General features: G+C 34.8%; 2 protein-coding genes, 1 long non-coding RNA gene and 1 other non-coding gene across 5 annotated transcripts; 2 read left to right on the plus strand and 2 right to left on the minus strand.

Annotated features, from left to right (window-relative positions):
* The first annotated feature begins 8,768 nt into the window (after window positions 1-8,768).
* LOC132044707 (uncharacterized) lies at window positions 8,769-9,824 on the plus strand. Its single transcript, XR_009412243.1, has 2 exons — window positions 8,769-9,182; window positions 9,258-9,824. It is a non-coding gene; the product is annotated as an uncharacterized LOC132044707 (long non-coding RNA).
* On the minus strand, window positions 9,139-10,826 carry LOC132044697 (phospholipase A1-IIgamma-like). Its single transcript, XM_059435210.1, has 2 exons — window positions 10,181-10,826; window positions 9,139-10,020 (listed from the first exon to the last, which is right to left on the minus strand). The coding sequence occupies exons 1-2, from the start codon at window positions 10,766-10,768 to the stop codon at window positions 9,397-9,399; spliced, it is 1,212 nt and encodes a 403-aa protein (XP_059291193.1). The 5' UTR covers window positions 10,769-10,826; the 3' UTR covers window positions 9,139-9,396.
* Window positions 10,827-23,557: 12,731 nt separating this feature from the next.
* Window positions 23,558-27,012, plus strand: LOC132044713 (transcription elongation factor 1 homolog). Of its 2 annotated transcripts, XM_059435224.1 has the most exons (6): window positions 23,558-23,652; window positions 23,727-23,759; window positions 24,958-25,081; window positions 25,679-25,749; window positions 26,566-26,587; window positions 26,665-27,012. In XM_059435224.1, the coding sequence occupies exons 3-6, from the start codon at window positions 24,969-24,971 to the stop codon at window positions 26,726-26,728; spliced, it is 270 nt and encodes an 89-aa protein (XP_059291207.1). In that variant the 5' UTR covers window positions 23,558-23,652; window positions 23,727-23,759; window positions 24,958-24,968; the 3' UTR covers window positions 26,729-27,012. The 2 variants fall into 2 exon arrangements, with proteins under 2 accessions (XP_059291207.1, XP_059291205.1); XM_059435222.1 differs by having other exon boundaries at window positions 23,633-23,759.
* TRNAI-UAU (transfer RNA isoleucine (anticodon UAU)) lies at window positions 24,718-24,790 on the minus strand. The gene has a single exon. It is a non-coding gene; the product is annotated as a tRNA-Ile (tRNA).
* Window positions 27,013-27,175: the final 163 nt, after the last annotated feature.

The raw sequence follows: 27,175 nt of genomic DNA on the forward strand, positions 1-27,175 counted from the left end.
TATATTTACAAGTAGGTCCTCGTCCTAGAATATTCTAAGGCTTCCAAGAAAGTCTTCCTAAATATTTTATAAGAAAGTCTCTCCAAGAAAACTCTTATGGCTCTAGAAAAAATGCTAGCATCTTTGCCATGTACTTGTGTGGTAAGATGACTTGGAAGGTCATCACATTCTCCCACCCGAAATGACCGCGGCGCATCGCTCGCAACATAAACTCTCGAATCTTGTCCTTAAATTGCCACAAGTCTTATTATCGCTCCCATATGGCCTTCTCCGGTGATTTCCCTTATGGACCAAAAACATGGCGGTGGCTTTCAGCCTTGTCTTTCGGGTAATCAATGATAGCCTCAATCTCTCGATCACAGAGACGGTAATAGTAATTGGCGCCCCGACTCGACCGATCTCGGCCGGGATCATCCTTGTCTTCATGGTATGGCTTGAGCACGCTAGCATGGAAGACGGGGTGAATCTTGGCTAACATCTTGCCCACCTTGGCAACGATCCTAAACGGCCCCTCATACTTCCGTACCACGTTGTGCATGTCCCGTAGTTCATGTCATTTTGTCCCCAATTAACGACGCCGGTCGGCAAACTTCTTATCTTCGTCGCCTTGTCCAAGTAGGACTTAGCAGTGTCAAGCTGCTCCTCGAACCCCTTGGCCATATGGTAAGCCCCCAGACTCTTCCCCTCGAACGCTGCTGGTAGTGAATGTGGAGTTTGTGGTTGTTGGCCTGTGGTTAGCCAACTCCGTGGACTAGATCTAAGAGCCTTGCCCATATTGCGCTCACATAATGCCTCAAATAGCACTTAGGCATTGACCCGTTGGCTTGTCCATCCGTTTGTGGGTGGAAACTAGTGGAAAAGTGCGACTCCATGCCAAGTATGTTAATTCGAGGGTCTCGATCATTGATTAATTTCACCAAAGAATAATCGGTGAAGCGGGCATGAAAGTCACATACTTCGAAAATATCCACGACCAATGATAAAATGGGCGGGTGATAAAGAATGAGCCAAAATTCAACCTTGTCTTGTTGGCACACAAGACAACGCACATAACACTCTATGTCCTCGCGCATGCGCGCGCCAATAATAGACCGACTCAACCAAGGCTCTAGTGCGGTGTTGACACGGGTGACCGGCCCATAAGGTGTCGTGTCTCTCCTTCATAATACGTCGCCTAACATCTCCAAACTTTGACACGTATGCTCTCGATGGTGAGCAATATGTCTTCCCCAAAAGCGCCTCGTCTTCCCTTGGGTGGCTAACTCCATAAGCTGCTTAGCTGCGGGATCATATTGCATGCCCTTCTTTATAGCCTCTCGGATGTCCCAACTTGCTGAAGTGATGGCAGCAAGCTCGGCCTTTCTACTCAAGGCATCGGCTACAATGTTACCTTTGCCCGACTTATACTCCAACACATAGTCGAACTCAGCCAAGAAATCTTGCCCTGGCACTGCTTTGTTTTGGTGTGAGCTTCCAAAGTAGCTAGTGGCCACATTGTCGGTCTTGACCACGAACTTCTGACAAATAATGATGTGTGAAGACAATGCACAATGGTAGTCATCTCCTTCTCTTGCACCGTGTAACGCACGCTCCGTATCCAAGGCTCTCGAATGCTTATGGGATGCCTATTTTGCATCGAGACACCCCCAATGGCAAATTCGAAGCATATGTATACGCTCGAACATTTTGCTAAAGTCGGGCGGCGCTAGAACTGGCTCCTCTGTGCCTTAAGGTCTTAAACGCCTTTCGGCGGTCTCGATCCATCCCCATGATTTGTTCTTCAAATAGCCATTGATAAAACAGTAGTAGTTAACAAGGCCAAGGAATGTAGGACTCTTGGATAGCCCATACCTTAGCCTATGCGTAGCTCGCCATTGCTAATGACATGGCCCCGAAGTGCACCTTGGATTGTGCAAACTCGCACTTTTCCCTCTTGACGTATAGCTCGTTCTCTCGCAAGACTTGGAAAACCTTTCGTAAGTGTTCGTAGATAACTATATCATCCAAGTAGACTACCACGAATCCAGGTAGGGATGAAAGATTTTGCAAAATGTTGCGTTGGTAGGGCATCACCAACCACTCGAATATGTAACGGCTGTTGTCTTTGGTTCGCAAAATACTTGCGAAGATCATTATTTTGTCCAAGTCTATCAAATAAGTCGGTAATGAGCGAGATCGGGTACGACCTTATTAAGTGCTCGATATATATGATCCATCCTTCTTCTTTTGAAACAACACCGTGCACCAAAGGGTGCCTTCGATTTATCTAGTGCGTTTAGTTATTTCCTACAGAGAGGCTCCAACTCAATCTTATGATCCACCTCACGTTTAGGAGGCAATTGATCGGGCATGACATCCTTGTTTTCCTCGAGCAACTTCTCTATGAAAGGAGTGTCTCTGGGGGCCCTTGTATTCTTCCAAACTTGCAATGGTTGCCATGAATGTCGGTCTCAAGACCTTTGATTCATGGAAAGTTGTGTTCGGCCCTTTTATGCGGCATGGCAGCGTAGGCACTACAAGATCCTTCTCGCTCCAAGACCAAGAGACGTTTGAGGTAAGGGTTTTTTTGTTGACAATGTCAAAGATATCCATAGTAAGTACATAGGGCGCATATATCGCTGCAGCCTCGATCACAAAATTGTGAGTCGCTCCAAAGTGTTAATCGAGCTTGTTGTTTATGGTGAGATCCACGTATTGATTTTTATTCTCGTCGGGTTGGATAGGTTGCTTTTTTATATCTTATCATACCTAACTGTGCGGTCTGAACCCTCTCCTTGCGTGCTGCTCCTTTCGTTCACGGACCATTGTATTGAGGTCGAAGCCGTGTGGTCCTGTTACTTCTTCTCGCGCCTTCTTCTCGGCATAGCCCGACGACCACTTGACTTTTTGCCGTCGAACTTACAGTGTTGTTGAGAGTCCTGTTCTTACCACGGTCTCTACCTTTGGCATTGCCATCCCTTGATCATTACCACTGCTTTTGTCGTGTTTGTCATGTAATTATTAAAGATCGGCCTAAAACACTTAGCCCAGTTCTGCAACCCGTCCATGAAGTGGATGCGTGAGGTTGGGAATTTGAGGGTAGTGAATGACATAGTCGCGAATTTACTCTCTAAGTTTGCGCCTTGCCTTGTACAAGACATTATTTGGGAAGAAGCGTTCGGCAACTCGACGATCCACGTGTTGATTGTGTGGAAGCATCGGCGATACAACACGGTGTTGATCTTGGCCTATTACTTTTCCATGCCGAAATAGTTCTCCAAGTGCCAAAGAAAGTTCTCCACCTCTTGTGCATCACGAACCCTTTGAACAACGTGGCTTACTTGTCAAACAACAAGCTGCCTCGGACGCCAACATTGACCTGCTCTTCGAGTTTATCTTTGCCTTCATGGCATCGATAGTACTCAACAGTAGTGATGGTACCTGCTCGGCGCATACGCCCTCCAAGTCATTTCGGATGCTTTCGATTTTTTTTTTGCCTTTTGGCCAAATATGTCGATGGCGTCCATCCCCACATTAACCTCATAACCCACTCTTTACCGGCGAGGGGGACCTCACGTCATCCTCGCTCGCCTCGGTGGTAGATGGTTCTTGGGATGTAAAGGCAGACCTCGTGGCTCTTGTTGGCGATTCCTCTTTTTGTTATGACTCTTCTTGCATGATGACGTTGGCTTGATTTTTTGAACGTTGATTTCTCCGTCGTTTGACATTCCCCTTCGCTCCGATACCACGTTGTCACGTCCTTAGTCTTCAACTATTGACAACTCACTCATGTTCTTGCACAAGTTGCTCACGATCTTGCTATGCCAAGTCAGCCTAGATTACTACACTCAAGATAGCTAAGGGAATAGTAATTAAGAAAGACAAGAGATTTTTGCTAGAAGGAAGCTTTTTATTATAGAAGACTTGATTGATTTTGCTTGATGGTTTTTTACAAATGTGTGCCCCTCTATTTATACTACTCACCTCGGGGCTAATGGATAAATAATAATTGTTACACAAGTCCCTCTATATTTACAAGTAGGTCCCACTTTCTAGAATTCTCTACATGCCTAGAATATTCTAAGCTTCTCAAGAAAGTCTTCCTAAATATTTTATAAGAATCAGAGTCTCTCCAAGAAAACTCTCCATGGCTCTAGAATCTTCCCACAAATGCTAGCATCTTTGCCATGTAAGCATCCACATGTCTAAATATGTGCTTATGTGGCAAGATGACTTGGAAGGTCATCACACTAGGGACTACTAGTATAGTTAACTCATCTTTAACAAATAGTGATATTTTTTTTGTTGACTAACATAAGTACATAGCATATATACTCCACAACTTTCATTTTTAACGTTTGTGTATTTAATCAAGTCATATCAGGGAGGTTGTTAGGCATGCATGTTTACATGAGTTCAAGTGTACGACCATATTGTAATTAAATTTAAAACACCTTTAAGTGGATGCATGGAAAATGATTTTATTTTCCCTTTTCTGGATGACGTTGGGTGGAAATAAACTTTATTTAGAGCACGAATTACTCAAACAACTCGAAAATTTACGATTGACAGTAGTAGTTACTGCAGTTTTTTTATTTTTTATTATTACTTCGGGGGAGGGGGATCAGGAAAGGGGAAAGGATACTACGCTATTGATGAGGTTTTGAACAATCCACCTCAACTGTGGAAGGCAGGAAGCTCATCAGGTGAACTATTCCTTAACCCCATGGCCACTACCGCGGTCAGCTGCACACAGTGGCGGAGCTAGAATTTTCACTAAGGGGTTCAAAATATGTAGAAGTGAACACAAGAAGAAGTCGAAGGAGTTCAACATCTACTAAATATACATAAAAAATAATTCTAATCATGTATGAATAGTGTAACTTTTCGCCGATGCCTGACTCCACCCCTAGCTGCACACCTAAAATTTTAAAAGGTCAACCAGAAAAATGTTTTTGGTACTTGCATTGGTTGACTGAAGATTAAATAATAAAGATTAATAATAATGTTAGAAAATCATAAAGTGAAAAATCATAAAGTGTTTTGAAGATTTTTTTAGGACAATCGAACATCTCTATGACAACTAGCTCGTTTAATTTTTCTAGACTTTTTTTTTGTCTGCTATGTCGATATGTATGTTGATAGTATAAATGTTTGCACAATTAGGTTAATTAAAAGGTATTTACAAGTAATAAATTATATGTAGGAATTAAATAGTTTAATTACTTCTTTTCACTAACAGTGCGCAAGTTTAACTATTCATCATACGTGATCTGATAGCACAATAAATAGCATAAATAACATGTTATAACCGGTTAAACAACAATCAATATGTGAAATTTTTACACTATATGTATATTGACTTAGATTTACCTGGAGAATATGATAAATAACTAACTAAACAATATTGTAGAAATAAGCGACCATCTCATCTAAAGTTTAACATAATTTTTTAATAATCTATCGTTAATCCATATATCAACTACAAGAAAAAATATATATCTAGTAACAATTTTTTTTTTTTGCCATAGATTGATTGTTGTTGCAAAAAGTACTTTTGGCGATAATTTTTTTTTTTGGTTGCATAGACTTTTCCCAACGGCTGTTATTGCAACAACTTTTTTTTTTGTTGCCAAAAGTACATTTTGCAACAATAATCAATACTATGGCAACAAAATTAAATTCTTTGGCAACAAAAAAGTTTTTTTGCCAACAATAAAACTAAGTTGTTTCCAAATTTTAAATTTTTTGTTGCCAATTCTTTACTTTCTTGTAGTGATATCGTTAAATAAAATTAGCGATGATTTTTGTTGTTTAATTGCAAAAATTATCTGTAATTAATTCTTGATGTTTTGTAATAAAACACACATTATTTACTTAAATATGTCTTTAACATATATAAATTAAATCCTACAAATATGATATATAGCTAATTCAAAGCGTGTACAACAAGAAGATTTTTGTTTCTCATGAACGAAGATGTTAGTCAAAATGTCAAGGAACTGCGGTGACAGTGACCCAAATAACGTGCATCATGACTCGTGAGTCGTGAGTAAAGAAATAGGCATTATCTGTCTACTACTGTAAACGAAATAAAATATAGGTGTCGACAAAATAATTGTTTCCTCTATACCGTTGTCACTCAAATCTTAATTATTGTGCTACATCTTCGTAGGTGTTCTAAAGACCAAAAGGTCAATTGGGGGAACAACTATTCCTTCTATATGTAGAGTCGAATAAAGTTGAATTATTCACTACTTCTCTCACACGTTCACTAGGACCATTCTCCACAAATCTTAAGACTGTTTCTGAAAACTTTAAATGTTAGGGTTTTGGAGTAATGTTCATTTGCATCGAGTATGTTATTGCAAGCTCTATTTTAAAACGTTTTTTGGGGATTCGCCCCTGGGCGGCACTTGTAAAACGTCCTGAAACTTATACGTGCGGGCTTGGGTTACATGGGGCTTTACTGCCACAAGCGTTTAACTGTCTGACTAAAACACGCCTAATTTCAATCTTTTGAGCTCGCTCAACAGTTTCTACCAAAATCATGTGTCAAATTTCCTAATTAGCATGGTTGACCCTAAAATTTCTCAACAAATGAGTAATAAAAAGTTCAATTTAATCTATAGAAATATGAAAATCGAGAATAACTCAACTAACGAGTCAGAGTATTACATAATTAATAATTAATTGAGAACATCGTGAGGATAAATATCATACCAACATCCTTCCGAATATTATTAAAAGTTGTAATGTATGATAAAATTTCTTTCATTTTCCTCCCTTGCCAATCCAGGATAACAGCCGCCCCCCTAACTTCCATTCTTTATCTAATTTCCAAACACCACAAAAAAGTGTGAAAAGAGGGCCTTCGGCCAAATACCACGTTTTTTAGTCTCTAAATTTATTGAGCTTTTTCCCCAATGAAAATGACTTGGTGTAAAAAATTCCAGAGTTTTTTAATGTCTCTGAACTCTTGTGATTCATATTCCATGAACCACGACAAGAATAGATGTCATTTCAATTAAAAAAAGATCCCCACATGCATTAGAGATCTAAAAACAATTATCATGAAAAAGAAGAATAGTTGTGTGAACAACAGTCTGTACCATATGGTTGTAATACCCCGAGTATTTTAACTCAATTTGGAGCTTAAATTATTATAATTGTTAAGTGATAGTACTTAGTAATTATGAAGAAATTTAATTTTTATGTCCCGAGATAGTAATAATGTCCAAGTATCAGTTAAGGAATCATTCGGAATTATATTGGATGGTGGTTTTATAAGGATTAAATGAAATTTAAAACGGTAAGATGTAAAGTTCTAGACACAAAGTTAAAGGCTCGAAGGCCATGTGAGAAGGGGATAAAGTGATCTGACTTAAGGGGGGGGGGTGGGTAGTGGGGGTGGATTACGGACTCTTCAGAAAGGAAAAATCAAGCTTTTCTTGGTCATTATTTAAACGTGACTTTGCAGCAATCAATTTCTTCCGTACTGTACAATTTAAGGGAGAAACATAAATTTTTTATAAAGGTAAAATTAAATATAAAATAGAAAATTCGCGAGGGGATAGGGAGAAAATCAAGAAAGAAAATATTTCTAAACTTTTTTTTCAAAAAAAAGATTAATTCGTTGTGGGGTTAGTGGGTGGAGTGTGGGGTTGTGGGAGTTGTTGGGGTTTGGTGGTTGGGGCGTGGGTGGGCTGGTGCTAGGATGGTTAGTGAAATGTCCATTGTGGACTTGTTTTTCGTACTTTGACGAGGGAAGTCATTTTTCTCGTTTTTAAGGAACTTGTTTTCTTAAAGAAAATATTTTTCAAAATATTTGATCAAACGAACATGAGAAAATTAGAAAACATTTTCGGAAAATGTTTTCCTTCATACCGAACACACCCTAAATTGGGCTGAAGTACTTGGTATTACTGCTACTTTAATCAACACTTAAATATTGTCGTGCGAGCTTCATATAGAATAATCAAATTAGATGAGAATTATTGAAAATCATAAAAAGACCAAATAAACCATCAAGAACCGATGTTAAAATTCTGAAAATTTAGATTTCTCTAACTAGTCTTGGTTGCTCATAAACTGAAGTGTGTGGCAGTCCATATGACCATTTTTTCTGTTGCTAACACTAATATAACATTAGGGTACAGTAAGTCAGTAACATGACTTAATTAATTTAAATGCGCAAGGCAATCAATCCTTTGGAAACTCTCTTGCTTTAATTTTTTCCATTGGAGGATCGTACAACTCGGTAACTAATGGAGATTGATTTACGATTGAAATTTTCCTCCTCAACCGGATCCAGAGGTTATAAACTCAGGCTAAGTAATACATTATATAAATTACTTCAATCACTTATATTAGTGGGCGAGTCAGTGCGTCTTGTGTGTATCCAGCGCAGGTTGAAACAATAATTATGAGATTATTTTTTTTTAATTAAGTTGTGATTCTATTCTTTGCAATTCATTAAAATCCCAGAAATGTATTTATTGGCTCTTTGTTAAACAAAATGACATGTTATGAAAAAACTCATTTATAGCTGTATAATTGTTCTCATTTTAAATAATTTTATTTAGTTAAATCCTCTTTGTGGTGGCACAAGGTCTTAATGTTGATCCCTACCTTATATATGTATACCCAGTTTTTAGAAGTTTATTTGCGTCCTAATGTATTTAGGGTGCATAAATATAAGTTAAACGATCTGAAACAATTAGCTTTACAAAAATACTATAATTTATCATTCTAATTAACTACTTAGGTTATTATCAAATTTTGAAGAACTAAGCTTCTCTCGTATGTTTTTGAAAAAAGAAAAGTGGAGTGTATCATTTAAGGTAATTCGAAGTAGGAGATCTCTTCAGTTCCTCAATTACACGTGTCCTCTCAATAATCTAATGGGTTAGATTTGTTTGGTTAACTATAGGAGTGTAACCAAGGTATCTTACGGAACGATTCATTAATGATCACGATCTCTTCACAACAATTTTCAAGAGGCAAAGCATTATGCCTCTCTTGGTTTTACATATTATATCTTATTTATTGATTGGGACTCCTTAAGTAATCCACCATATTTAATACTACTATGATATTTGTTGTATCTTATCAAATATCGTGCATCAATACATTAAAACCCTTATTTATTTCTCAAAATAATAGAAAAAACATAATTTAAATTGATGTATAAATTAAAACAAGTAGCTAAGTTTTAGAAAAGTAGACTGACAATAAGATTCGTCGCCCCAGAGGACAAACTCCCTTTTCAGTTTTAGGCGTACAGAGTTTCCGCACGACATTCATTTTCCTTATCCTCTATTATTAGGGTAATCGTAAGCTCACGGAAACTCCTTTATTGAAACATTACATGGTATTAAGGAAATATATTAAATAGCCAGTACTTTAAACTCCAAATTAAAGCTCCGCCACAATTAAGTCATAATCCTCGCGATCCTGGAGAACCCACTTTCCATCTTCTTGTTGAACCATTCCTTTGTTTTTCTCGACCCACCAAGCCCCAGGGACAAGATATTCATCTTTTAGAATGTCCCATATCCTGTTAACTAGTGCGAGATCACGATTCACCTCTAGCTTAAAACCTGCTGATACTCCTATTCCTTGAGTACCGTCAATTCCGTGCAAGTAACCCTCCAAATTATGCCTAGTGTGTGGGTCCCCAGGATTCAACTTCAAATAGGGTGATTTTGTGGTGTCGATTATTATTTCCTGTCCAACGTCGAAATAGCCAACGGGTGGGTATTTCGGGACAATATCCAATAAGTTATGAATTCTTAAGATGTGAAGATGTTTCAGTTTGGAGAATGCCTTTTGAAAATTGAGATCCCCAACTTTAGGACTTGCGAATACAAAAGCCGAGACAGGGAATTCCTTGCCAGTGCTTGTTTTGTTGATGCCATTGAAAGCTATGTCAACTGCATTTAAGGTTGCAAGTGATGCACCGAGGCTGTGGCCAACCACTGTTATGCTGACCTCTTCGTCCTTATATTCCTCAACCAATCTTTTAACTTCTGCAAGGACCTGAGACGACATTATAATTAAGTAATTAAAAATGTGTTCTCTCTAAGAAGCAGCTTAAGTTTTCAGATGAGATGATCACATACTTCATCAATCAGAAGTTAAAAACAACAATTCCAAAAAAAACATCTAAGTATTAATAAGTAATTAAATTAATATGTACCTGATCTCTGGCACTAGTTTTATTAAACTTTGAACGTGAACTTTCTGATGTATAAATGTTGTAGAAGCCATGATGCACCAATGGTTGGAACAAAGGAAGTAAACCCCCATCACCAAACACTTCTGGTCCTGGAATTAGTAAAAATTGAAGGTCATTAACCCACTCCAGTGTCTGAATTGTTCCTCTCCAAGCAATCACAATATCCCTCCTTCCTAGTGAAACTTTACCCTCATCAGTAGCTACAGCAATATACCCCATAAAGTTTGATTCCTTACTCCATGCTTCCCTTGACAATGATTTTAGAATGAAAGCAGCTGGAAGTGGCATGGAAGAGGTAGCATAGAAGTATTTGGTTACGCGATACTTTGATGGGTCAAGTCCAGCTCTAGCAAAAAGGTTTTCCATCGAGTATCTGCTAGCTCCTGCGTTTTTGGATACTTTTTCGTCAATAAAGGTGTCATAAGTTACGTGAGTCAACTCTCCGTATTGAATGATGTATCTACGAAGATCAACATCCAATGGATCTAATAGCCCATCCCAATTGTTTTTCCCACTAAGTTCCTCCCATTTCTCAGCCATGCTAGCCATTTTTCTTCTTCTTTTATGTTCTTTTTTCTCTTTGTTTTTTTTTTGGTGTGTTCTTAATATCATTTAGACCATGTATTTATAGTGAAGCAAACTCGTTTCTCAGTAGGGTTTCTCATGCATGAAACATGTTTCAGTGCTTAATAATTGAAATGAGCAAGCAATAGTTGTAATAATTAAAATCATCTCCATATTTCTATCTACCACCGTATCCTTTGTCCCCACTGTTTCCATCGGGCCATCTGGGAAGACTTCAATATAATTAATGCACATTTTTAGAAAAGACAACCAAATTAAATAGCTGATAGGCTCCCCAATGTAACTAAGGATGCAATATGGAGGGCGTTTGAATTGGCTTTTTCAAAATGGCTTATAAGGTAAAAGCTAAAAGCCATAAGTTGAAATACCCAACTTATGACTTTTAGCTTATTCTTCTATTTTTTTAGCTTAAAAGTAAGTGCTTTTAAATTTTTTTTTTTCTCAAACATTACAAAAAGTACACAAGAGCTTAAAAGTCAAAAAACACTTAAAATAAGTCAATCCAAATACCGTCATAGTATTCCTAAGAATAACCTTGTATTTTCATTATCCTCGTCCAATCCCTTCCTAAGAATACCAGGCCAGTTGTATGATTGTAACTCCTCTATGTAAATTATAATATATATTCCTATAAAACAGAACTAATTATTTCTGAGGCGGATCTACATGGAAGGGTGGGTGCACCGGCACATGGCCAAAATTTATATATGTAGAAGTATTTATATATGGCTAAATTTTTACATTTATGATTAAAATTAGTTAATTACTGGGGTGTGAATCGTATGTATTGGCACTATATTATTCTTACGTGTGTTGATGATCGATGAAAGGGGTATATTTGTCTCATTGAATTTGCTTAGCTTGTGTTTTGTTTGAGATTTTACAAGTGACATTTTGCTTGCAACTTTCATTCAATCATATTATGTTTGTATCTATGGATTGTAATACTGTATATAATTTCCTATTTAAAACCGTTTATCTTACATTTTTAGGCTTTTTTTTTTCTAAAGAATTTATTTAATAGAATATGAGCCAAAAGAACATCTCAAATGGATCAAACTTAAATTATTTGGGTTCAATGATCGGAATCTCATGTATCAAAAGCAGACCTATGCCAAGACAAGACACCTTCTGACCTTTCAAATTATGAGCTTAATATCATTTAGACCATGTATTTATAGTGAAGCAAACTCGTATTTCAGTAGGTTTTCTCATGCATGAAACATGTTTTCAGTGCTCAATAATTGAAATGACCAAGCTATAGTTGTAATAATTAAAATCATCTTCATATTTCTATCTAACCACCGTATCCTTTGTCCCCATTGTTTTCATGGGGCCACGTGGGAAGACTTCAATATAATTAATGCATATTTTTAGAAAAGACAACCAAATCAAAATAGCTGATAGGCTCCCCAATATAACTAAGGATGCAATATAGTATTCCTACTAAGAATAACCTTGTATTTTCATTATCCTCTTCCAATCCCTCCTAAGAATACCAGGCCAGTTGTATGATTGTAACTCCTCTATGTAAACTATAATATATATTTCTATAAAATAGAACTAATTATTTCTGAGGCGGATCTACATGGAAGGGTGGGTGCACCGGCACATGGCCAAAATTTATATATGGCTAAATTTTTACATTTATGATTAAAATTAGTTAATTGCTGGGGTGTGAACCGTATGTATTGGCACTATATTATTCTTACGTGTGTTGATGATCGATGAAAGGGGTATATTTGTCTCATTGAATTTGCTTAGCTAGTGTTTTGTTTGAGATTTTACAAGTGACATTTTGCTTGCAACTTTCATTCAATCACATTATGTTTGTATCTATGGATTGTTATATTGTATAAAATTTCCTATTTAAAACCGTTACCTTACATTTTTATGTTTTTTTTTCTAAAGAATCTATTTAATAGAATATGAGCCAAAAGAACATATCTCAAATGGATCAAACTTAAATTATTTCGGTTCAATGATCGGAATCTCATGTATCAAAAGCAGACCTATGCCAAGATAAGACACCTTCGGACCTTTCTTTACTTTGCGATGGGCCGATGACTCTTCTCTTCACAAGTAAGATGCGCTCCTTTATTCATGAATCAAACACTTTATAATCGAATTGAATTAATCCAAAATGGATTGAATGACCAAATATACACTAAAATCTATGGAGTATTTGATTTATGTCGTTGTTGGTATATAAGTTTATATTAGAGTGATACTCGTGCGCTTCAAATTCTAGGATCACCTCCTGACTGCCTGACTTGTCCCATTTTCAATTTAGTTGTGAACTAGTCATTGGACTTCCAAGAGAAACAAAAGGGCTACTTCAACTTGATTACAATTGCTTACTTTTTTGAGCAATGTAATTCTTTTGTTAGGTAATGCTCTACTTTGTTTATGGAATTTCCCTTGAAGATTGATTTCAATTTTTTTTTTTTAGCTCATTAGAGGCAAGGTCCATGTCTTCCTCTAAACGTGTAAGTTTTTTGCTTATATTCTACATGGTAAGGTCAAGCCAAACCCCCAAACCATAGGCTCACAACTTAATGACGATACATTCATTAAAAAAATAAACTAAAAAAATAGTCATTGCAACACGTTAAATGGTTTCAATGTTGAAAGTGACAATGTCATGTTTAATGGTTATTTATTATATATGTATATGAAATAACAAATTCAATGCCATGGATTCAATATATTTCCTATTTCAATATTTCACTGGTAAATTGCAAATAACTTACCAGTTATTAGGTAACATTGTCGAAACATCACGTTCTAAAACTGTGTTATTTGTGTGACAGCTTCAAGAGTTATTTCATCACTAATAATTTTTTATCGTGATCTGTCATTATATTTCAATAATGAACTTGTTGGCTATAAAGTGATGATGCTCAACCTAACTTTATTCAAATTCTTTGGTTCTCTCACTCTCTTTTTGACTATATATTTCTTCCCTACATATGCCAACAAAACTCGATGACAGCGACCAGAAAAATGTGCATCATGATATAGGAGTCAAGAAGTGAAAGGTATCCATTGTTGTCATTCAAATATTAACTATCAATCAATTTTAGAGAGGCTAGGATGAAATCATTCACAACTCATCTCACACTTCCACTAGGATCATTAATCTCGAATAATATTTGTCGCTTTAGAAAAGGAAGAATATAATGCGCTATTTTTTTCTCACTTTTACCCTTATTATTATAAAAGGCATATAATTATGAAAAATTTACTTGTCATAGCCATCTCTAAGACCTATTTATGAATAATAACTACATTTTATTGTATTTAATTTTTTGTAGATAAAATATTTTCTTAAATTACACATCGTAACTAGTGTCCTGTATTTCACAAGTTCTTCTTTTAAATTGATTTTCTCTCACCTACCAAATCTATCTTCTCCCTCACCCCTCTCTTTCTTTCTCTCCGTTCCCTCTCCTACCCCAGATCTCGTTTCCCCTTACCCCTCCCTCCCTCCTCCATCTCCACCACAACGCCGCCACGGCCACCAAAAACTATAGCACCCCCCGCATCTTGTTTCCCCTTACCCCTCCCTCCCTCTTCCATCTCCACCACCAATGCCGCCATCAGCACCAAAAATAGTGGGTGAAGCAGGAAAAGGGTACAAACATGGAATCAATTGAAGAAAAAGTAAGAAAAGAGTAAAAAAAAAAAAATAAGGATGATTGAAGAGGTCTCAATTAGGGGTTTTGCCCATTTGCATCTCTATTGCATACCTCTCTATACCCCTTTACGATTTTTTTTAGTGTAAACACAATGTAGTTTGTATTTTCGTCATTTTTTTAGTGTAAATATAAGTTTAATGTATTTGGCTGATTGTATTTCGTCTAGCCGGAATTCATGGCTTCTTCTCCTTTTGTATCTCATATATAAGTGTATTTGAGTGTATTTTGTCATATGTATTTTGGCTCATATGTATTTGCCTTCTTGTCTTGTATCTGAATGTATTTTTGCATCTTGTCTTGTATCTAAATGTATTTGGCTTCATATGTATTTTGAATGTACACAGTGTATTTGAAATTTTGTTGAAATACATTCAAATACAGTGAAGGTTGGATACAACTGAATAGTGTAGCTTTTTAAATACAGTGTATTTTGTATTTTCATTTTGGAGATATGACGTATTTGACCGTATTCTTCATTTTCGTCATTTTTTAGTGTAAATACATTCAAATACAACGAATACATTCAACTGATGCGACGTCAGGCGACGACTTTACTGATCTGAACTCGAATACATTTAAATACTGCCAAAATAAAAGGATTATCAATATATAAATACAATGAAATACACAACTCCTTCGTGTATTTAAAGGATTTACTCACTCTGTTTTTATGATACATGTATTTCGCTTTATTTAAAAACACGAAAATACAGCCGAAACTCCTTCGTGTATGAAAAGATTTACTCCACTCTATTTTTATAATACATTTATTTCGTTGTATTTAAAAGCACGGAAATACAGCCAAAACTCCTTCGTGTATTTAAAAGATTTACTCCACTCTGTTTTTATGATACATGTATTCCGCTGTATTTAAAAGTACGAAAATACAGTCGAAACGACATAAAAGGTAGCTACGGTTTATGTAAATTTCCCTATAATTATTAATTACTCGTTTAAGAAAGAAAATGATAATTTAGTCAAATATATACCCATAAAGATTAATGTATACTATCAAATGATTTTCTTAATCGGCGTGTCAAACTCTTAAGAGACCGCTTGGAAAGCCATCTTGTGATTGAATATCGATGTGATTGAGTACAATTACATCGTTTGGGAAGCAATTATACTCTCCATTCTCAAGAGGGGGCAAAGAATTAGTGGTAATCTTATTGATAACACGTTCATCTAAAATGAGTTTATTTAATTTGTTCTAATTAGATTTTACAAATAAAATAAAATCAAACTATGTAAAGTAAAAGAAGACCAAAATGATGTTTTTGATAAAAGTTACGAACGTCGATTTGCAAAAACAATTAAGTACAACAAATTTAAATATCCTACAAAAAAAAAATATATATATTGATTACTTCCCTTCAACTTAACTTAAGAGATAAGGGTCAAAAACACACCCTAACTATCACTTTTTTTTTAGTTTCATACCTAAACTATCATAAGGTTGAGAAAACTACATAAACTATCACTATCTAATTTGCAAAACACATATAAACTAAATGTGTGAACTCACTCTCCAAAAGGCAAGTAAAGCTAAAATTTTCTCAAAAAATTTGTCCACATAGCATAAGTAATGCTATGGTGGCACCTATATGAAAATTAAAAAATAGTATTTTTTTTTAAAAAAAACTGCATTATTTTTTTTTTAAATCAGCATTTTTTTAAAAAAATCTGAAAAGAAAATAATTTTTGTAAAAAAAATCAAAAAATTTAGAAAATCAGAAAAAATATAATTTAAAAAAATGGAAAAGTTGATTTTTTTTTTAAATGTGAAAACTAAATAATCAGTTTTCTTATTATTTTTTTTTAAATAACTTTTCCATTTTTTAAACTATTTTTTTATTTTCTATAATTTTTGAGTTTCTTTTTTAAAACAAATAGTTTTTTTTTTTTAAATTTCCATGAAAGTGTCATCATGACATTATTTATCCACGTGGACAATACTTGCGAACATTTTTATATAAAATGGAGAGCGTAGACATCACATGCTATTCAGAATAATTTGAGGTGTGTTTTGCAAACTAGATAGTGATAGTTTAGGTAGTTTTTTCAACCTTCTGATAGTTTAGGTATGAAACTAAAAAAACAGTGATATTTGGGATGTGTTTTTGACCCTTATCTCTAAACTTAAAGTTGTAATGTTTGATAAATTTCTTTCATTTTCCACACTTCCCAATCCAACGTCTAACTTACAAATAATCTCCAAAATCCTAAAAAAAAAAAAGAAGAAGTGACATGAGGACCATGGGCTAATTATCACGTTCTTTCTTGTCTCCAATTAATTTATTGAAATTTTACCTCAATGAAAATGACTTGGTGTAAGGAGTTCTAGAGTTTCCGAATGTCTCTTGGATAATGTTTTATATTCCATGAACCACGACAAGAATAGATGTCATTTCAATTAAAAAAAAAACATCACACAATTTTAATAAAAAAGAATGCTACTCCCTCCGTTCATTTTTACCTATCATGTATTAACTTGACACGCCTATTAAAAAATTAAAAATAGAATGATAATTTTACAATATCACCCTTTGAATATAATAAATTTAATGTTTTGAAAAATGCATTGATAAGTGGTTATAGTAAATAATAAAGGTAAATTAAGAACTAAGTATTTAATTCTATCTTGATTTTCTAAACCGAACAAGTAAAAGTGAACATCTATTTTTAGTATAGAGGAAAAGTAAAAGTGGACAGAGCGACTAACATTTATGTGAACAACCGTCCGTACGGCATATGGATCACCTCTACCGTCATTAATTATAGGTAATTATATACATTATTTAGTCTATTTTAATACTTCCTCCGTCTCATATTAGTTGACTACATTACTAAAAATATTTCAAGATACAATTTTTTTTCTTCCTATTTTATCTTTAACATTAATTGTTTTTCAAAGTAACCAATATTGATTAGAGTGTAATTTATTAGAGAGATAAAAGAGTAATATGGTAAAAATATACTTTCATTTATGATTTCTTAAAGGGTGTGTAAAAGAGAAAGTGACCAACTAATATGGGACGGAGGGAGTATGTACTTTTTATATTATCATCAAAACCTTATAGGTTACGTTTAATGACATTTAGGCTAATGGAAGCTCTCGTGTTCGTCTATAAGTTACTCTATTTCATTTTATACCAAATTATGGTACTACATACTTTGTACAATTTGAAAGTCTGCATTAAATCTTAAACACTCTACCGCACTATTCATTTACAGCAATAGCCTAATATAAGAGACATCCATAAGTACCATTTCTTGAAATGCATGAGCATAAATCATAATATTTGGATTGGTAGTTGTAGTTTATTAGTGTCCAATAATTTAAAATACTTGTACTATCGTCTTGATGCACAGCAGCTACGAGATACTCGTAAACATTTGTATATGCTCAGTGGTTGTAACTAATCCGAAAATTAGACGCTGTACTAAATCAGTATTCCTTTAATTTTTTTCTCATTCAAGTTTATATTAAAGCAACTTTTGCAATAATTTATTAGTAGTTGTAGTTTATTAGCGTCCAATAATTTAAAAATGCTTGTACTATCGTCTTGAAAAGATCAGCTAGTTGTTACTAAGCTTGTTAAACGGTTCCGGTTCAACCGGTTAAATCGGTAACCGGACCCGGTATACCAGTTATGCGGTTGCGAAAATCGTGTTATACCGGGTCGGTTACAGTTTTAATTTTGGTGAACCGGTAATGGGTTAACCGGAACCGGTTGGTTAACTGGGTTTTTTTTTTGAATCTGGGCAAATGTGACCGTTATTCGGCCCAACGGTCCAGTTTTATTTTGGCCGTTGGCATCGGCCTAAAACCCCAATTTTGGCCCCCCTCCCCCACCTAACTCCTCAAATTTTTATTTTTAATACTTTAACCCTTTTCCCACTCATACATAAATCCTTCTCCATTTTATTTTCATCCACACCAATTTTCTCTTCTCAGATCTCAAATTCTCTCAATTAGTAGCTACTTTAAAATTACAAATTCTCAATTATTAGCTATTTTATATTTTGCAACTATACAAAAACAAAGTGTTGGTGGAGTTGGTGGATTTGCAAGTCTAGCCGCCTTCAATTCAACATTTGTTTAGGCGGAATTTATTTCGGCAATTTGGTACTTTCGTTCCAACTCTATTTTTAATTTTCGCAATTTATTTTCTTGCGATTTAATTATGTCTAAGAGGGTTAGAAGAGGCGGTGCTAGTCGGGGGGTGGGGAGAATTATGGAGGAAACACTTGTGCCGGAAATGGAAGCGTATATGATGGGTCAAGTTGACATTACTCAAAATAATCCAATTTTAGAACATGAACAATTAGAACACCGATTTGGCCCAACCTATAATGAAATTATTGATGATGACGATGACGAAACACAATCACCGGAAAATTCGATAGGAGATAGTAATACACAACAAGGACAACAACCACAAGAATCACGTACACAACAAAAAGCGACAAAAATTCGCACGCCAACCTCTAAAGTTTGAAATTTTATTACTAGAGATAAGGAGAAAGAATTAGCCATATGTAATATATGTAAAAAAGCATTTCAATTCAAGTGTAAGAACAATAAGGCTGGGGGAACGGGAACACTAAGCACTCGTTTAAGGAATACATATAATATAGAAGAACTTAGCGAAATGGTGCTTACAATGTAATTTTATTCTTGTACAACTCATGTATTGTTTGCAAGTTACAAAAAAATTACAACTTGCAATAAATGTTATCCATTAATGAATAAAAATTATGGCTCATTGAGCTTTCTTCTATTTACTTGTGTTCATATTCTTACTTATATTAAGTTAAGAAAATATGTACAATATACTTAGAATATATTTATAATATACATATACTTAAATTAAAAAATAGAAAGTTATATACTTAGAAAAAAAACAATCATGAATTTTATAATACTCATAAGTTGTTACTTGTTTATATAAACTAAGTAATACATATAACTTAAACATATATATATATATAGTTATATACTGTATAATAACATAACATAACATAATTTATGTGTAAAATACGTAATTAAGCAAAAAAATACGTTTAAGGGCTAAATCAAAAAAAAAAAAAAAAAGAATAAATACATCTCATCAACATTACTATTTCAATAATTAAGGTCAAGCCTAACGGTTATCATCAAATACAGCTAATTGATCCGGTTAGAGCTTTTCTAACTAAAATACTTTTGCCAACTAACTAACTCGACAAGTTTGAATTTTTAACGTGTGTGTATATTCAATCAAGTAACCGGGTTGACTAGTGGCAGAGGCGATCAGTCGGATCTAAGAGTTAAACGTGATAGATTCAACCTTCTAAGGTTTTTAGCATTAAATTCATAGTGCTTTTAAGTTCCTTTGTGATCTAGAACTCAATCAGTTTGCATACTTCTTTAACATATTTTAGCCCTTGTTTCTTTCGGTGAATCTCTTTTGCTGCAGAGAATTGAAGTTGATTTGGCTTCGAGAGTGAGAGATTAGTTGTTACTATAATAACTAAATCTCTTTGTGGGGATTTTAATTTAAGTTCGAGATTGATTGGGTTTTTGAATAGAACTTTTATCTTGTTAGTGAGGGTTTGATTCCCACCTTATAATCCCATCGGATTTCCCCTCCACTACCACTTATGTATAATATCAAAAAAAAAAAAAAAAAAGAATAAATACATCTCATCAACATTACTATTTCAATAATTAAGGTCAAGCTTTCACATTTAATGAGACAGTAGAACGATCCTTATCATCAAATACAGCTAATTGATCACTGATTGAAAATACTGTTAATTAATCATTAACATAAAATACTTTTTTTGCCAACTAACATAACATACTCGACAAGTTTGAATTTTTAACGTGTGTGTATATTCAATCAAGTGATCATACCGGGTTGACTAGTGGCAAGAGGCGATCAGTCGGATCTAAGAGTTAAACGTGATAGATTCAACCTTCTAAGGTTTTTAGCATTAAATTCATAGTGCTTTTAGAATTATCGGTTCAACCGTTGTGCTCTATGAACTCAATCAGTTTGCATACTTCTTTAACATATTTTAGCCCTTGTTTCTTTCTATTTTTTGAGATATTGCAAGATCTCTTTTGCTGCAGAGAATTGAAGTTGATTTGGTTCTTTCATGAGCCAAAAGAACACTTCGAGAGTGAGAGATATCAAGCCTTGTATGTGTAACATAATGAACGAACCAATCATAGCTATGATCATTCTTCTTTACTCTGTCATTTGTTTTAACTTTTAGTGCAGAGGTGAAGTCAGAATTTTTAATTTATGAGTTCTGAATCATATTTTTTTTACTTATTGGGTTTTGAATAGAATATTTATATAAATTAGATGATTTTTAATATAAATACAAGATTCGATCCAAAAATTATTGAGTTGAATACTTTTAATGGATTTTTTTTTTTTTTGCATTAGTTTGGTTAATTTAACTAATACAATAGCTCCGCCCATATTTTTCAGTCCGTGTCATTAGAGTTGCAATAAATTTGAAAACATATCTTCAATATATTATCTTGCGAGAGTTGCAATAAATTTGAAAACATATCTTCAATATATTATCTTGCGAAAGAAAGATCTCGTTCCTATATTGATTGACTTGTTTTTATTTTAAAAATATTTCATAAAACCGAGATCGGTCATGGCAATTTCTGCCATCATTTATTGTATTTCTTTACCATACTCAGGTTAATTAGTACCGCAGAAAATCAAACCATCAACGTGTAAAGAAATGAACTATGTACATATGTCCATAGGGTGACGGAACTGTTTGTAAATATCTATTGTTAAGGAAGCTTATTTATAAATATTACTTATTTGAGTTATCTAATGCAGTATTAGCATTTATTTACACTAACGATATATTAACTTGAACTCATAAATATATTTTGTTTCCTGTTATGATATGCTTTACAGCTGCTCTACATATATATTGCTCCTTCCAACTCACTGTTTAAGAAGGCTGACGTTATATCAAGTTGATACACCTTTACTTCTAACTGGTCTCCAATTGGAAGGACAATTTTGATCGTCTCCATTCAAACTATTGGTATACAAAGTATAATTATTACAATCAAGCATAGGTGGTTAGTTAAACTTGGCCCAAAATTATATGACCCAATTTTGACCCTCCAATGCATGAAAGTCGCCCAGAATAGCCCATTTCGCCGCTCAAACCGGCCCGTGATTTTTCCCCAAATTTTGCCCAATAAGTTGTGAAGGATGACCAGATGAGGATGTAGACTTCTTTCTTTCATTCTGGAGGATAATTTGTGCTTGGATGTCGTTTGTCAATGGAACTTATGCCCTGTTTTCATAACAAATAACTTTTCGCGGTACATAAGTTTATATTTTTACATTATAATATCTTATAAGTTATTTGTCGCATGACTAAAAGCTAATCTTTTACTCACGATAAGTTCTATTCTTTAAAGAGTAAAGTTAAAAACCAGCCCATTTAAAGACGATTGATGCGAAGTCATTTTAACTTTATTAGCGCATTTGGCTGATTTTTAATTTTCTCCTCGAAAATGCAACAACTTTTCATGATAAGTCATGTTTTCGAATCGTAGGTCACATAGTAATGTCATACTTTAAAGAGATTATTCCCTCCTAAGCATAAGTTTGATTTCTAAGGTAAAAATTAAAGACCAGCCCATTTGAAGGATAAACCGTGCAATTTCTTCGAGCCTTGCAAATTTCCTGTTTACATCAATGAGTAATACTAGCCTTTAATTAGCATAGAAACATGAAAGAAATAAAATAAATTGTAAATCTATTTCTTTAACTTGTTTATCTACCTTTTAAAATAAGATAAATCTATTGAAGTTTTGTAATCTTTTGCATTTTACACCTCCGCTAAATATTGACTACTTTAATAATCAAAGATAATGTGAAGATAATAAAACTCCAATAGTAGAATAAAATTCATGATTATGGAATGTAAACCTAGTTCCTTCTTCTTTAAAAGAAATTCTATATTCCATTGGAGGAAGTGGAAGCAGTGGCAGAGCTAAAGGGGAGAACGGGATTTATCCGAATTCCACAACCCCCCCCCCCCCAACCACCATAATTACACATATAATGTTAAAGTATTTTGTTACGTGTATATAATAGATGAACTGCTTAACAAAATTATTTTAAATCGAAGTGGAGGAGAGTCTAGAAGAACAATGAATATTGTATCTCCAATTATTATGTAGAGAATTCTTATCGATATTATTAAATTCTAAGTTTTTATGGTGTAAACCTAACTCTTGTTGGAAGTAATGTCTTTTTTAGAAGCTGAAAAAAAATGATGCATTGCATATAAGGGCAATGACAATAATAACAACAACAAACTCAATATAATTTTACAGGCAAAGTTTGGGGAAGATAGAGTGTATGTAGACCTGACCCTACGTTGAGAAGGTAGATAGGTGTTTTACGATGACTTCTCAAATTTCAGCGATAAAAAGACAGTAGCAACAAGCAGAAACACATATAACAAGTAGCAAAAAGCAAGATAATAAGATAAACGAGGCTAAAGAAATAACATGTAATAATAATGCATGCATATAAGGCAAAAAGTATAAATGTTTTCCCTGATGAAAATGTACTGTACTTAAAAGGAAAGGGGGAAAAAAAGAGAAAAGGTTATTCCTACCATAGTACAATATGATTTCTTTTAAATAAATGTTTGGCTTAAAGAACGTGCCCCCTAAATTTGCCTCTTTTTTCATTTTGACACATCAATTAAGTATCGTTTCTATTGAACCCCTAAATTCATCTTCAAGTGTGTCTATCAAAGACAATTTGACTTACATAATATTCCATCTTCAATATAAAAACATGCTAATATATATGTTAATACAATTATGCCATCTTTTAGCTAAGATTAGTAGTAATTGAGAGGAAAAAAAAAAAGTAGCTCTTAATTAAGCTGATAGTGAAAAAGCAAAATCCGACGAACATTATTTTGTAACCACATGTCAAAAATATTTTAATCGTCAATTGCTTTCACAAATTTAATTTCTGCTTCTAATTTGTGCATATGCATTATCGACGACATAAATTGATGCGCGTTCTTTCCAATAGTAAGCTTGGCCTTGGCTGAGACAAAGGACCGAGTGGGTAGCGGTGAGTTCCCTATTTTTCTCTACACTGAAATTTCTCATATCTTGCAATCATCCATTCACATCAATCTTTATTTTGCAGACAAAGGCGATCTCAATCTCTGTTTTTCTTCAGGTATCTCTCTCTCTCTCTCTTCCTATATCTTTTACTAATAAAGATTTGTTAATACCCCATGATTATGCTTCCAAAATCATGTCTTTTTAAGATATAGTTATGTTAGGTCTCACACTTTTTGTCTGCTGCTTTATAGGACTCACAAAAAGTAAATAATTTTTCAGTTGAGCTCTAGGGTTTTCAATTTTGGGATCTTTTATTTTATCTGAATTTCTTTTTCTTTTTCCATGTTGGAGATTTGTTCAACTTGTCATACTTGTTTGTGTTCCCAAATAAGCTTATTTAATGGCCAGTGGACATGGTTTCAGTGTTTGAACTTCTTTCTTAGAATGCTTTGGTGTAAGGAAAATTTCATGCTGTTTAGGGTCTAATGTACTTTTTTTTTTTCTTTTACTGGGATTCGAAAAACTGAAGCAATTTTTTGCTTAAAATATGATTCTATATTTTGTGATCTTGCAAGTTGCATGTGCTCTTCTCCAGCTTTTAAGCTCATACCTAATGGATTATTTGAGGGGACATTTATTGCTTAGGATCCTTATACATGTTTGTTTCATTGCATCATCACTTGTCTTTAGTTAGATAACAAGTTTAAGGGAATGCAAGTACCACCTTACCTTATTTTCCAACATGTGGACACAAGGAAGAAGATTGTAAAGGTTGCACAAGTAATTCCCTGGAATAAGATAGAGATAGAGGGAAACTTCTTTTGGAACTGAACTATGTGCTTTTGTGTGCGTGTGCGCGCGCGCGCGTGTGTATGTGGGAGAGAGAGAGAGTGGGAGTGCGTATGGAGCGCGAATGTGTTTCTTAATTCTTCATTTCTTCTAGTTTGAAATGTCACTTTTCTTGCAAAACATTCAGTGCTATGTCAGATCAGCAAAGCCGTTGCTAACATCTTCTCTGTTGCTATCTTGGTGCAATGAACTTTTTTCTTGAAACTAAAATGAAAATACCGTAATGGTCCCGGCGGGCTCGAACCCGCGACCTTCGGCTCATAAGACCAACACTCTAACCAACTGAGTGACAGGACCTTGTTAACTTGGTGCGATGAACTAAAGCAGCTCAAATACTGATGGCCATCATTCACCTAAATGGAACCCCAATTAATATAGGCTGCAGCGGAGTTATAAAAGTCACACTTTTTAATAATTTGCTTTGTCTTGTTGTTGATTTGCGTTTCAAAATTTGTGTCTTACAGTTACTTGAGATATGGGGAAGAGGAAGTCGAAATCAAAGCCGCCTCCAAAGAAGAGGATGGACAAGCTTGACACTGTCTTCAGCTGTCCTTTCTGTAGTCATGGTACTAGTGTTGAATGTCGCATGTAAGTTAGTTATATTAGCGTTTCTATGTCCAAGTTATTTTTCTGCATATTCATGGACTAGATTGGGCCTTTCCCTCTCACCTGTTCACCATTTTAGACATTAGTGGATAAATCTAGAAGGATATTTAATTGTGATTCAATACCCATACGTGTTTACCTTTATATACTTTTAACTTTTCCTTGTGGGGTGGCGCTGATGAATTTGTGCACATCTAAATAACTCTTGGAAATAGCGCATTTGGTGCAGGTATACCATTGTATGTGGATGATAACTCCTTAGGCCAACAAGGAGTGGCTATAGTCCCTTCAGAAGCTGCTTGATAATTTTAACTTTCCCGCCTCCCCTAAAAGACACAAGAACCAAAAACATAAAAAGTATCCTCACCCCAGCCAAAATAGCAGAGAAATAAGCTGTGTCTTCCTCTGTAGTTCGTATGAATAAGTTCTGTAACCCAACTAAATTGATATATGCGTTCCCCACTGGTCATGTGTTAAAAGATTTTACTTGTGAACAAAAGATTCTACTACTTCTATTCATTTTTTATTGGCCATTATTTAATCTGTCAATGCTCAAGTTTGCACTTTACTGGTTTCCAGTGATATGAAGAACTTGATTGGGGAGGCAAATTGCAGGATTTGTCAAGAGAGCTTCAGTACCACTGTTACAGGTATATCTTGTTATGTCCCACATCGGTATAATATGTGCTGATGTGGGGGTTTAAATAGCTTTGGGATCTCCCACCTTAATAGCTAGCTTTTGGGGTGTGAGTTAGGCCCAAGGTTGTTACATATCTAGATCTGGTCTGTCATTTATTTGCTTATTGGTCACTGCATCGCATTCATTGAGAAAGATGGTTTAATTGTCTTGACAATGTGAAATATGGGACTACTAACTAAAAGAGGTGGAAAAAGAAACTAGAGATGTTTCCTTTTATGTTCTACGTTATCATTCTTTATGCATCGAAGCAATTATTAAGTTCAATTATAGTTCTCTAGATAATCTGCCTTCTGTAAGATAAAGAGTGCAGGTTGTGCTCCAAGGGGTTTGGTCTAGTTGTAAGAGTGCAACATGTGATGTGTGGGTTAGACATACATCACGGATTCAAATCTTACCACAGACAACATCATAGTATTTTAGTGGAGAAAGGTAGTGGGCCGACCCATTAACTTCTGAATTAACATCATAGTATTTGACCGTATTTTTCGGTTACAAAAAGAAAGTGCAATCTGCATTCAAATGTTCCAAGTTTGTTTTAGCACAATATTCTGTCCTTGGCCTGCATACCAGATCAGATAGAGCCGCATTACAAATCGAAAGAAAATGATATATCATAGAAGTGTCCCCCCCTCTCTTGCAACAAAAGCTTTTAGATGAGCCGTTACATACTTCAATGGGTAGCTTCTTAAGAATTGAACATTTGAACACTTATGGATCTCTCGAAATGTATTTATTGTTGGCTAACAGTTCTTTTTTTATCCTGCAGCACTGACAGAGCCTATTGATATGTAAGTCCATCTGGCATTGCTATGTGCCTTTCTTTCCTCCATTTGTGCCTCTCTCATACTCTTTGTTGAACTCACAGATACAGTGAATGGATTGACGAGTGCGAACGAGTGAACACCCTCGAAGACGATGATGGTTCTTAGGTTCTAGTGACAGTCTGCTTTCAGTTGTGGAGACAGTTGCCTGAGCTAATCTAAAGTTGATATCAGTTCTGGTGATATTCTATGTTTCACAACTTCAGTTGTACCTAAACTTACCAAAGCCTCTTGGGTTCGATAAATAAAATGTGACAAGCTTTCTGTGTTTAAATATTTTGAAATAGATGTAGTTATTATCATGTATTATATTCGGAATGTGCTATTATAGGTCGTGTGGGATTGAAGTTGAATCCATATATGATCAAGCAGGTTTCAAACTTGGTAACTAATATCCAAAGTATACACATAATCTACAGCTTATTTTTATGCTATAAAATGACTATGTACAGCTTGCTTGGGCTATGTGCCATGAATGACAGGCATCTGAGAGTGTGGCCTAGCAGTTTCAATGAACGAACCATGGAAAAGTAGGGTTCAAATATCAGCAACTGA

The sequence above is a fragment of the Lycium ferocissimum genome, chromosome 2 (assembly GCF_029784015.1).
Source record: "Lycium ferocissimum isolate CSIRO_LF1 chromosome 2, AGI_CSIRO_Lferr_CH_V1, whole genome shotgun sequence".
In the NCBI taxonomy this organism is placed as follows: Eukaryota; Viridiplantae; Streptophyta; class Magnoliopsida; order Solanales; family Solanaceae; genus Lycium; species Lycium ferocissimum.